Source organism: Diceros bicornis, chromosome 15 (assembly GCF_020826845.1).
Source record: "Diceros bicornis minor isolate mBicDic1 chromosome 15, mDicBic1.mat.cur, whole genome shotgun sequence".
Classification (NCBI taxonomy): Eukaryota; Metazoa; Chordata; class Mammalia; order Perissodactyla; family Rhinocerotidae; genus Diceros; species Diceros bicornis.
Genome location: NC_080754.1, coordinates 26,406,540 through 26,420,036, shown reverse-complemented (window position 1 = coordinate 26,420,036; position 13,497 = coordinate 26,406,540). Strand labels below are relative to the sequence as shown.

General features: G+C 44.2%; 1 protein-coding gene across 3 annotated transcripts in view; it reads left to right on the top strand.

Moving 5' to 3' along the window:
• Positions 1 to 12,051: 12,051 nt before the first annotated feature.
• Positions 12,052 to 13,497, top strand: part of SNX4 (sorting nexin 4) — a 60,636-nt gene continuing 59,190 nt past the window's right edge. For all 3 annotated transcript variants that reach the window (XM_058555966.1, XM_058555964.1, XM_058555965.1), the window contains exon 1: positions 12,052 to 12,221. In XM_058555966.1, the coding sequence (XP_058411949.1) occupies positions 12,081 to 12,221 (141 nt within the window). In that variant the 5' untranslated portion in view covers positions 12,052 to 12,080. The remainder of the gene's footprint in view (positions 12,222 to 13,497) is intronic.

The window sequence follows — 13,497 nt, the reverse complement described above, 5'->3', positions numbered from 1 at the left end:
ATGAATGAAAAAGAAATCAAAGAAAACAGGAAAAAAATTACAGGAAGCAGATAATTCAGGACATGAGGGAAAAGAACTTGAAAAAAAAATTAAATCTTCAGACAGATGAGATGATCTTGCTTCTGTGAAACATAAACATAATACTGCTTTCAAAATGGACTGTTCAGAGCCAGCCCTGATGGCCTAGCGGTTCAAGTTTGGCGCACTCCGCTTCGGCGGCCCGGGTTCAGTTCCTGGATGCGGAACCGCACCACTTGTCTGTCAGTAGCCATGCTGTGGTGGTAGCTCACATAGAAGAACTAGAAGGACTTAGAGCTAGAATATACAACTGTGTACTGGGGTTTTGGGGAGGAAAAAAGGACGATTGGCAACAGATGATAGCTCAGAGCGAACCTTTCCCAGTAAAAATGGACTGTTCAGAGAACAAGCACAGGTCTTGGAAATTAAAAATATGATAGTTTGGGGCTGGCCCGGTTGCATAGTGGTTAAGTTCACGCACTCTGCTTCAGTGTCCTGGGGTTTGCAGGTTCAGATCCTGGGTATGGACCTATGCACTGCTTGTCAAGCCATGCTGTGGCAGGCGTCCCACATATAAAGTAGAGGAAGATGGGTCACGGATGTTAGCCCAGGGCCAATCTTCCTCAGCAAAAAGAGGAGGATTGGCGACGGATGTTAGCTCAGGGCTAATCTTCCTCACACACACACAAAAAATGATAGTTCAAATTACACACCCGGAAGTTCTAGAAGATAAGAAAAATGTCTCGGCAAATAGAATAAAAGAACAAAAGATGGACAATAGGAGAAAAATGATACGAATTTAGAGGAGCAATCCAGGAAGTCTAACATACAACTAGTGGGAGTTCCAGGAAAAGAAAACCAATGGAAGAGAAGATCCTACTTAAAAATATGTATAGGGGCCAGCCTGGTGGCATAGTGGTTAAGTTCACATGTTCCACTTTGGCAGCCCAGGGTTCACTGGTACAGATCCTGGTAGTGGACCTACTCACTGCTCATCAAGCCCTGCTGAGGCAGTGTCCCACATAGAAGAGCTACAACTTTACGACTGTGATACACAACTATGTACTGGGTCTTTGGGGAGAAAAAAGGAAAAAAAAAAAAAGAGGAAGATTGGCAACAGATGTTAGCACAGGGCCAATCTTCCTCAAAAAAAAAACAAATAAAAAATAAAAATATGTATATATACAAGAAAATTTCCCAGAACTGAATGACGTGAATCCAGTTGAAAATGCCATGAACACCTTGCACAATCGGGGAAAAATAAAATCCCAAACAAAAGCACATCTTTGTGAAATTTCATAACACTAAAGATAAAGAGAAGATTCTAAAAACAGAATTGCATCAACCTTCTCAATAACATAACTGAAAGCTAAAAGACAAAAGAGCAATACTCCAATTTTGCCTAGAATTTTATCCCCAGCCAGAAGATGAATCTGACATACAAAATTTCAAAAAAATTTTATCCCCGCATTTCCTTTTCTGGAAGCTATTAAAGTACATGCTCTGGCAAAACATAAGAGGAAGGAAAAAAGCAGGAATTGGAGACGATAAGAGATCAAGAAAAGCAGAAGATCCAACAGAGAAAAGAGTCAAAGAGAGGCATCAACTCTACAATATGGAGACAAATAGTCTCCCGTGAACTAGCTCCTCCAACAGCTTTGTTATCTGTGAACAACACTGACTTAAGAAGTTCTTTGAACCAAAATCTACCTCACTAAAACTGCCTCACTATAATCGAGATCATTGGTCTTGATTCTAATGGAGTTCATATAAAAGTAGAATATTTTTTCTTGTACAGGGCGGTACTTCATATATTTGAATATCAGTTCTCCAAATTTTAATATTCTGGGGTTATTCGGCTATTCTTCATATGCTGGTGTTTTATCTCATGATCAGTTTCCCAAGAATGCACCATATATCGGTGTTATGTGGACTACTTGGAAAAGGCCAGAATATTGCAAATAGAATCGTGTTTTAGACCCATATGTCTTTCTTCTTTTTAAAGGTTTTGTTGATGTATAATAGACTTAAAGTAAATATTTTTAAGTGTACAATGTGATGTTTTGATATATGTCTACACCCATGAAACATCGCCACAATCATGATAATGAAGATATTTACCGTTCTCAAAAGTTTACTCTGACCCCTTTGTAATCTCTCCTTCCCACCTCTCCCCTCTCTCCACCTCTCTCCCATTTCCAGAGAACCACTTGTATTGGTGTCCTGAGGCTGCTGTACAAGTTACCACAAACTGAGTGGCTTACAACAACAGAAATTTATTCTCTCACAGTTCTGGAGGCCAGAAGTCTGAAATCAAGATGTCAGCAGGGCCACACCCTCTCTAGAGGCTCTAGGGGATAATCCATTCTTTGCCTCTTCCAACTTCCGGTATCTTTCGGCATTCGTTGACTTGTGGCCAATTACTCCAATCTCTGCCTCTGTGATCACATTGCCGCCTCTTCTCTGGGTCTTCTCCTCTTCTGTCTGTCTCAAATCTCAAATCTTCCTCTTAGAAGGACACTTGACATTGGATTTAAGGCCCACCCAGATAATCCAGGATGCTGATCTCATCTCAAGATCCTTAATTACATCTGCAAAGACGTTTTTTCCGAGTAAAGTAACATTCACAGGTCCCAGGAATTGGGACCTTTTTGGAGGCCACCATTAACCCACTACATCACTAATCTGCTTTGTGTCATATAGATTAGTTCGCATTTTCTACAATTTTATAAAATGGAATCAAATAGTATGCTCTATTTTGGGAGGGGGTCTGGCTTATACCACTCAACATAATTATTTTGCTGATTATTTTGCATAATTGTTATTTTATCCATGTTGTTTCATGTATCAGTAGTTCATTCCTTTTTACTGTTGAATAGTAATCCATTGTTTGGATGATACCACAATTTGTTTATCCATTCACTAGTTGATAGACATCTGCAGGCACGTCCCCAGCACCTCAGGCCTCCTCAAGTGGAAGAGAAAAAACTCCTCCGCCTCCATTCCTGCAGGCAAAGAAGCGCCTGCTCCCCTGAGCTCACCTGGCCTTCAGAAGAAGCTGAGTCCGGCACTCTCTGCCCCTCAATCAGAGTCTGGGGCTACAGCTCTGTCCCAACGCTGCTCTGCTACTAACCAGTTGTTAGTAGTGACTGGGAAAAGTTAACCTCCTCTCTAGGCTTCCCTGTCCTCATCAGAAAAATGAGGGGGTTGGATTAGAGGATCTCTGAGATAATACCTTACCTATGATCTCTAGTTTGGGTTATATATAAAGGAAAACAACTCAAGAAGAAAAACAACTGCCATCTATTGTCATTTCCCTCAGGTCTGAAGTTGGTGGTTTCTGGAATTAACAGGTGACTTAGACCTCTGCACCTTTAACACTTTTCCACAAAGTGGTGGGGTGAGGAGAGTAAGGTGGCTTAGAGCTGCTGGCTCCCTGGTAGAAGCAGAGCTCTGATTAGGGCCAGGCTGTAGAAAGGGACACAGTGACTCCTGCTGCTTGCCTTTCCCCAGGGCTGCCTCCTTTGTCTTGAGGAAACGATTCTCACAGAGGGACCAAGCCCACAAGGAAGGGGCTAGGGGAGGAAAGCCCATCTTGGGATTGGGGAAGGGATGCAGAAGAGGCAGCACTGGCCACCATCCCGCTGTAACCACTCTCACCTACTTGCCTCTTTGCTGTTTTGGGGAGAATTCAGGTATGAGGACATGCCTGCAGAGGCTGGAGGCGGAAAGGGTTTCTTTTGGACTGGTTGGTACAGTGAGAGCTACAGTGGGCAGGAGCCTGACTCTCCTGCCTGACTGCCTTTAATAAGTAAAAGTGCAGTTTGTTATTGTTTGTTTGCTTGTTTTGTTTTGTCTGCTCTGCCCCTCCCCCCACTCATTCATTAATTCAGCAGACCTGTGCTGAACACCTACTGTCTCCTGAGCACTGGGAACACAGAGAGGAGTAAGGCTCCGCCCCTGCTCTTACTGAGTTCCCTGGCCTAGAAGAGGAGACAGACTCATCAAGTTAGTCAACAAAATGAGAAGTACCAGAACAGAAGAACGCCAGCCTTCAACGAAGGGGGCTAATGAGTGTGTGGGAAGGAGGTCACAGAAAACCCCAAGTCGGGGAAAGCAGAACTGGTCAAAACACAGTGCAAAGTAGATTCAGTATAAATTTATTTACTTAAAATTATTTCTAGTAGTTAAAAAGTTGTTTATTCTACAGATATCAGTGAAAAGGGGAAGATAGTTTAGGAAAAACCAATTTGAAAGATCTTCAAAGGCTATCAGTCGTAACAGCCCCCGTCTCTTGCCTGTTTCTTGCTCACCTTTCTGAACGTGTGTTAGGCCACTTCTTGGGCAGAGGTGAGATTCCAGATGCCGCTCCCTGTCTCCTGCTTCCTCTCCTCACTTAGTTCCTGCTCCTGAGTGTCAGCATTCACAGCCATGCCCTCCCCTTGCCTTGCTGCCCTGGGAACCACTGCTATGTGAGGGGTGCTGGCCAGTTGGCTGAAATAGGATCCCCCTTAGGAGGGCTGTGCCTCTGATAAGTGACAACAAAGGTGTTCCCCTGTGGCAGTCAACATAGCATGCGGCAAATGGTAGCGGAAGTTACAAGTAGAAGATTCCATCTAAGACTTAAGTGTTTAAAATTGATTCATGGTAATTTAAATTTTACAAATGTTGCCTTCCTCTCCCCCTCCACTTATACTGTCTATAAGAGACACACTTTAAATATAAAGACACAGGTTGAAGGTAACTGAATGGAAAAAGATCTACCATGCAAATAGTAAGCATTGTATAGCTGGTGTGGCCATATTAATACCAGACTAAATAGACTTCAAGACAAAGAGTATTAGCAGACAGAGAGAGATACTAAATAATGATAAAAATGTCAATTCCATTAGAAAGACATAACAATCATAAATGTGTATGTACCTAATATACAACTTCAAAATACATGAAGCAAAAATTGACATAATTAAAGGGAGAAATAGACAATTCCACAATTATAGTTGGAATTTTAACACTCCTCTCACAGTAACCAATTGAACAACTAGACAAAAATCAGTAAAGCCATCCATGATCTCAACAACACTGTCAATCACCTTGACCTAATTGATATTTATAGACCACTGTACCTTACAACTGCAGAATACAGTTTTTCAAGTGTGCATGGTACATTCACCAACTTGCTGGGCCATAAAACAAGTCTCAGTAAATTTAAAAGGATTGAATTCCTAGAGATTATGTTCTCTTAACTACAACATAATTAAATTAGACAACAATAACAATAAGATATCTAGGAAAACTCCAAATATTTGGAAACTAAACAACACATTTCTAAATGCTTCTTGGATCAAAGAAGAAATCACAAGAGAAATTAGAACATATTTCTAAGAAAATAATAATGAAAAACATATCAAAATTTGTAGAATACAGGTAAAGCAGTTCTTTTTTTCTTTTTTGTGTGTGTGTGGAAGATTGGCCCTGAGCGAACATCTTTTTTTTTTTTTTAGGTGAGGAAGATTAGCCCTAAACTAACATCTGTTGCCAATCTTCCTCTTTTTGCTGAGGAAGATTGGCCCTGGGCTAACCTCTGTGCCCATCTTCCTCCACTTTATATGTGGGATGCCTGCCACAGCATGGCTTGATGAGCAGTGTGGGTCCACACCTGGGATCCAAATCTGTGAACCCTGGGCCACTGAAGTGGAATGCATGAACTTAACTACTACGCCACTGAGGCAGCCCCTAACGCAGTTCTTAGAGGGAATCTTATGCCTTTAAATGATTTAAATTTCTTTAAATTAAAAAAGAAGAAAGATTTAACATCAGTGACCCAAGGTTTCACCTCAAGAAATTAAAAGAAGTAAACTCAAGATAAGCAAAAAGAAGGAAATAATAAAGAACAGAAATTAACACAGAGAAAGTAGACAAACCAGAGAGAAAATTACCAAAGCCAAAAGTTGGTTCTTTGTAAAAAGAGCAACAAAATTGTTAAGCCCTAGTTCCATGGACCAAGAAAAAAGCAAGAGAACATAAGTTATAGAACACAGATATCAGAAAGAAAAAGGAGTTACTGAGGCCTGCCCAGTGGCGTAGTGGTTAAGTTCATGCACTCCACTTTGGTGGCCTGGGGTTCCCAAGTTTGATCTCGGGTGCGGACCTAGGCGCCGCTCATCAAGCCACGCTGTGGCAGCATCCCACGTACAAAATGGAGGAAGATGGGCACGGATGTTAGCTCAGGGCTAATTTTCCTCACTACAAAAACAAAATGGTGTGTTTCTTGTCCATGGTATTGTTTACAAACACTAGTCTGCATAACCCTATGATAGATATGCTGGCAGGAAGTTTAAGCATCAGGTAGAAAGTTGCACTTGACTTCTGAATTCCCTTCTAATCTAATTGTGATTTTATGTTTTTGTGCATAGTCATGTCACTACGTGTATGACTCTGTATATGTTAGTACAAGTCTATGTGTCTGTGAATGTATTAATCATGTCCTTTAGGCTGTATTTTTGATGCTTTGACATCTTGGGGTCTTGCTGATCCTTGAGACTGCCCCTCCTGGGGCTAGCTAATTCCTAGCACACCTTTCATATGCAGAGCAACCAATTCAGAGCCCATACTCCCAACCGTCTCATTTATGGGATCTCACACTCTGGGCCACAATTCCCCTCCCCTAACCACCCGAGGGCCAGCTACCAGACAACTAGGGATAGCCGCTACACTCCAGAGCCCGCTGAAATTATTCAAACCAGCCAGTCCTAACCCTGCTTACCTTGCCTGGCCCGTTTCTTCCCACAGAAACCACCATAAAGGCTCGCACCCATGTTTTCCCCTCTCACTCAGCTTCCCTGTGTGGTCCCCATGCCTGGTATGTTGAGCTTCCTGTTTCTAGGGATCTGTGAGTATAAACTTCTTCCTTCATGACAGTCATTTCTCTGTCTGCATGTCTTACCATACCTAACTAAAACGAATCCTGAGTACACTTAAAAGAGTGAATATGTATGTATGTCTCTAGATCTCTCCTACTACTTATTTCATTCAGTATAAACAAACATAACTGGATGGAATTTTATCCTGGCAGGAACACTATATAACCTATAAGCTGGTTTCTCCCAAATGGGTTCCATTTTATCTTTCTCAGAGCAGAGTCTCTACATATTTGTCTGGGGGGAGGGGGGTGGGGAATAGGAATAATTATGACCTCTGTGAACTCCTAAAAAAAAAACTTCCAAAATAAAACACCCAAGTGGATTTAATATGATTTTGGAGAAGAAAATAAAACAAAAACACACCAAAAAACACCCCTCAGAATCATGTCATAAATCGTTAGTAACTTTTAGGCAGCCCTGGTTGTCAAAGATCAGATGGTCTCACTGCTTATGAATACCAAAGAAAACTCTCCATTTCTAGAGCGTCATCTGCCAGGTTACCAAGTACCCTATAGGTAAGCTGTTACCCATATGTACAGTATTAGTTGAGAGGTGCAGCAAGACTCACCTGTCCCCAAATACCTTGGCCAATGACCTGCCACTGTGCTTCCTCCCAACCTGGTTTGAGTTTCCTAGTTGTAGGGTAAACAACTAATCGCTTCAGAAGACCTCTATCAAAGTGTGTTTAAGCCATCTGGGAGGGGAGAAATATTTCTATCCTGTGGTGGCTTTCAGGATTTTTGGCTGCTGAAGAGTCCAGTAGCTGGCTTGCTGTAGGACTTTGGGGGAGTTTCTCAAGCTGTAGGGGTTTAGGGTACAGTTCTGCTGATTCTGGGTGTATATTCCAGTCTTCTCCATGGGTAGACAGCCATGAATCAGTTTGGATGATCACCTTGGCAGACATTGAGACTGCCTGGGACAGGGCAGATGTTTAACAAATATTTTTTGCATGTTTAGTTGAATAGATAGGAGTTTCACTGTGTCAGTTACAGCTCTGTGCTGCATAGAACAGAAACCAAGAGAAAATCCTGGAAGGATATCAGGAGCTTACAGAATTAAGGCTGGTGATCCGAGCATAGAAAGTCGCAGAATCAAGGTAACTCTGGAGACTTGGCACAAAACCCACAGGAAATTCAGGAGTTGCAAACAATCTGGCCCTAGCACTACCATTGGCCCAATGATGTCTCCCATCTCCAGCATCCGCTCTGACCCAAGATTCACAGTCCTGTGAGTTTCAGGGTCTGAGTGGCTGAGTTGAAATAATTTGCCCAGAGGTAGTAAAAGAAGGATCTGAGCTCTTCAACTGTAATGGGAGGCTGCAATAGAAAGCACATACTAAGAATTGCTCTCCAATCAAGGCCTCACACAACGGGGAATTTGCCCAAAAGGAAGATAGCGGTACTAACAGGAAGAGGGCAAATTACATATTTGTGCTGTGAACTAGGACAGATGTCATCCACACTGAAACTAAAATGAGAGATGGAGTGGGGTTGGGGCTGGTTGCTGGTCAAGGTTGAAAGAGAAGAAGGGTGTAGTTCTAGAGGAAAGAGAAGAGCATGACCTTCACAAACCCTCGGTGGCCAGCCAGGCACAGGAGGAGAATCCTGGGGAGGAGAGAACAGAACCTAGATGACGGGCAGCAGAGAATAGGTGTTTCAGGTAGTTCCTAGGCTAACACGGCTCAATAAATATTTGTTAAATTAACGACAAAATGGAAACCTAAATCATGCTATTTAGATATAAGAGACCATGGTTCCTCTGGCTGGCTGAGGTGTCCCCACAGAAGATGAGTCATCCTTACAGCCAAACTGGCTAGTCACCCCTGCTACTGAGACTTTTCCCATTCACTCGGAGCAGGCAACCTCAGGTGCTCCCCCAGTGGAGGTTGGGGGGTGGGTATCCTTCCCTTGTCTGAATCAGAAGAATGAGGGGCACTTGTATCCAAAATCCCCATGGAGTTAGCCTTGGGCTTTCCCAGACTTGAGCCAGACTGGAGTGACTTAGCCTTCGTATTCCAAGGAAATGTGCTTCTCTCTCTGGGTTTTCAGGTGAGGAATCAACCCTTGATTTCCACCAATTATTTGCCTTCTTTTCCAGAAGAATCTCTCTTCTTCCTTTCCCCCATGCAGAACAGCATGGCCCAAGAGCTTGGCTTCTGGGTGTCCGATAAATCTGGGTTTGAATCTCAGGTCTTCTCCTTATTTGCTGGCTGTGTGACCTTGTCAAATATTACCCAAGCCTGCTTCTTTCTCTCTGAAATGGAGAAAATAATACCTGTCTTGCAGGGGCATTTCATGAAAATGTGCATAAAGTGCCGAGCACATAAAAACCTGCAGGGCAGGGGTCCAAAAGGTGGACCCATTAAAAAGTTCAAGATATTTTCTGCCACCCCAGGCTTTTTACATAAACTCTAGTTATTGTCTTGTTATCAAAAAGAATTGGTTAGGGACCAGCCCGTGGCGTAGCAGTTAAGTGCACACGCTCCGCTGCTGGTGGCCCGGGTTCAGATCCTGGGCGCACACCGACGCACCGCTTGTCAGGGCATGCTGTGGCGGTGTCCCACATAAAGTAGAGGAAGATCAGCACGGATGTTAGCTCAGGGCCAGTCTTCCTCAGCGAAAAAGAGGAGGATTGGCATGGATGTTAGCTCACGGCTGATCTTCCTCACAGAAAAAAAAAAAAAAAGTAATTGGTTAGCTTGTAGGCAGCCTCAAGGGTAAGACATATTATCTAGTGGATACAAATTGCAATTTTTGAGAAATATATTATTTTGTAATAGAGTAGAAATAATTCCTCAGGTACTATCAGAGCTTAAATGAAATTTTCCTTAAAATCTTCCAATTCCTTTTTAACCTAAGGAAATAACTGGTTGAGTATACAAAGTTGTTATATAGGATGGTTGCTGCAGTGTTGGTTATAAAAGGAAAGCTTAGAATCAACTTAAATTATAACTCTAGAGGATTATAAAATTAAATAAATTATAGTAATTTTTTACAATAGAACTCTGTATAGCCTTTAAGAAGATTCTGTAGAAATACATTTACTTGCATGAAAAGGTGTTCTTGCTGTACTAAGTGAGTAAAATAAATTATAAAATAGCATTATAGTGTGATTCCATTTTTATTATATATATGTATGATATTTGAAGTGATATATATATTAAATATTAACAGTATCTTTGGGTGTGGGAGTATGGGTAGCTTTTATTTTTATGCATAACTATTTTCTAATTTTCCCACAATGAACACATATGTATATAAAATAGGGGGAAATGATCGTCTGATCCTTTTTGCCCTGATTTTAGACTCTTCAAGCACCCTTTTGATTTTTCAAATTTGGTTTCTCAAGGTCATCTCTTAAGAAGATATAAGAACAAAGTTATATCCAGCTGAACAACTTAAAAGAGATATTAAAGGCAGTCGATTTTCTTTCCCACAAAAAAAGCAGTGTGAATGAAGGGGAAAAAGATGATCCTACTCTGTTTTAGTTTTTTTTCTTTTAATAACCACAGATAGCACCGTGGCCTCCCCTCAGGTGACTGTTTTGTAAAGCCCTGAGCCCTTTTCCTTGTTTCTACTCACTGCAGGGTGACATACTCCAGTCACCAGCCCAGAGCAATTATCCCAATGGCTCCAGGACCTAGTTTCCCCGGTATCTCAAAACTGGGAAAAGGGCACAGGATAATGGATACAAATCTGTCCCTGGAAAGATATCTCTCCCTCTTGTGATAAACTAATAAACTAGTCTTCTGATTTAAAAATATATCTCCTGAGGGGCCAGCCTGGTGGTGTAGCGGTTAAGTTCGCGTCCTCTGCTTGAGTGGCCCAGGGTTCTCAGGCCCGGATCCCTGGCGCAGACTGACACACCGCTTGTGAAGCCATGCTCTGGCAGCTCCCATATAAAGTAGAGGAAGATGGGCACCGGTGTTAGTCCAGGGCCAATCTTCCTCACACACACACACAAAATATATATATCCTGAGATTTGCCTAGCTTGAATAATCCCTGATAAACGGATAAAATACCTTTAAACATTTATTGAGTAAATGTCCTAGGTTTGGTAAGAGAAAAAAATACTAACATAGGGTCCTTGCCTTAAAGGAGTCCAAAGTCTAGTTGGGGCAGACAGACATATAAATAAATAATTGTAAAATAATACGAGAATGGTAATAACTGATTTATGGATAAAGTGATATTAGCAGTTGGACGCGATAACTTAAGATTTTAGAGGTGAATGGGAAATTCCCAGGAGGCCAGAGAAAGCATACCAGGAGGGGGAGAAAATTGTGTGTCACAGCTTGAAATAAGCTAAGTATTTGGACAGAAAGATCAGTTTCTCTCCTTGAAAAATTGATGACCAGACTTTGAATAGAAGGTGCCTCAAGGTACCACAGTCTGGTACATCCAGTGCGCATTTCCCATCAGGTTACCATAGTGAATGCCTGTCAAGAAAGCAAGTTCCGAAAATTCAAGGAGATGTTTGTAGAAAATTACCAGAGATCTCCAGGGCTTCATGAAACACTTAGAACTCAAGCACCACTTCAGCCAAGCGCTTCACTTCTCTCAAACACTTGGAAGCGTTACCTTTTGTTGACTGTGTTACTCAACCTGCTGAAAGTTAATAATTTATGCTGCTCTGATCTTTCCGGGTGAAAAAATGGAACCAATAATGGTAGGCAAGACAGAGGCCAAGGGGGAGGTCAGACCGGTCTCCGATTTCTTTTGAGTTTCAAATTTCCTTCAGGTGATCACTCAACCTGACCTACTCTGGTCTTCACCTTCCCCTGGGCTCTCTTTCTCTCCCTCCATCAATTCTTCCGGATTACTGGGTCTCCTGGTTTAGCATCTGACCAGCGCCTTTGTCGACCCGCCGCCCCCGCCAGCCCCAGCCCCAGCCCCAGCCCCAGCCCCAAGCCCAGCCCCAAGGCCAGCCCTAGCCCGGGAGCCCTCTCGGTCTCCGCTGCAGGACGGGGCGGGGCGGGGCCTGGCGGGGCTGCGGCGGGTGGAGAGGCGGGGCGGGGCGGAGGGGGCGGGGCGGGGCGGGGCGGAGGGGGCGGGGCGGGGCGGAGGGGGCGGGGTCTGGCGGGCGGGGCTGGGCGCGGCGGCGCAGGCGCACTGGGTCCGCCGCGCCGAGGTGCAGCTATGGAGCAGGCACCTCCGGACCCCGAGCGGCAGCTGCAGCCGGCACCCCTAGAGCCGCTGGGTCACCCCGACGGTGGGCTGGAGACTGTGGTCGGTGAGGAAGTGGAGGGGGCCCGAGACGAGAGCCCCGGGGACGGCACGGTGAGGAGAAGGGGCGGCAGGGGCCGCGGGGCCTGTGTCGGGGCCTAGCGGGCCGGGCTGGGCTGGGCTGGGCTGGGCTGGCGGGGGCCGGTGGGCTCGCCGGAGAGACCCGGCGGTGACGGGGAAGGGTCGGGGCCACAGGTGCAGTGAGGGGGCGGCTCACTGGAAACAGGGGGTCCTGGGTAGAGGGCGAGCGCCGGCGCTGCGGGACCAAGGGAAGGGAGAGGGCGGCGGCCAGGGAGCGGAGGGGACCCGTGGGTGCGCGTCCGCGGGCGTGGAGGTGGGGGCCCCGGACGGGCAAGGCTGGAGGAGATGCGGTGTTCAGTGGTCAGGGAACCCGGAGGTTGGACCTGAACAGGAACGCTGATGTTTCTAGTAGTCTGGTAGGAGATTGTGCAGGGAAGATGGCTTAACCGGGGCCCTTTGGGTGGTGGACCGCGGTGTTTGAAAAGGAAGAGAATGGGGGACTTGAGGAACAAGTCTGGGGCAATAAGGGTGGTTGGCCTGGTACCACCATCAGGAAATTGAAGAAAGTGCCTGATTTAAGAAGAGGTGCAAATGAAAATAACATTTTTAAACTCCTTATTTGGCTGTAATTTCTTCATTTCGGGGTCAGTGCCATAGTTCCCATTGGAGATTTGTCATCGATATCCCATGTACCTGCTGTAAACCCTTGGTAATTAGTGATTTTCGTTTGCTTGAGGAAAGGAGAAAATGCATCGTTTCATGTTTGCAATTGATTTCATTCCCAAGTGTCTTCACGTATAAGGCAAGACGGGCAGACCAGGTTAAATTGAAGCATTTCAGAAACTAGTGCTCCACATCAGACTGCCCTACCCAGAGTGTGCATTGCTCTTCCATTTTGCTGCTTTTCTTCGGGAACAGGTGTTAGTGTTAATATAAAACTGCCTATCCTCATGATAGATGGATAAAGAAAAGTCAAAGTTGTTTGCTGAATGTAATTAGAAAGACTCAACTTTAAGTTTAGAGACCTGATAACCAGGAACTTCAACATGGGAGTTGAAGGTTTTACTTCCTTAGGGAAGTGTCAAGGTATATAGGGTAGTGTTAAAAAACAAAATTCGACTGAGTAAATTTTGAAGGTCTTATTGGCTTTATTCAGTGATTTATGAATTGGGCAGCATCCCACCCAGTAGATAGAAAGGAGCTCGAGGAGCTGTACGAAGTGAAAGACTTTTATAGGCAGATGGGAGCGGGACAAGGAAATTATGCTAGCAAAAAAGTGGATTGGTTGTGGCAAGGTCACCTTCCTTTA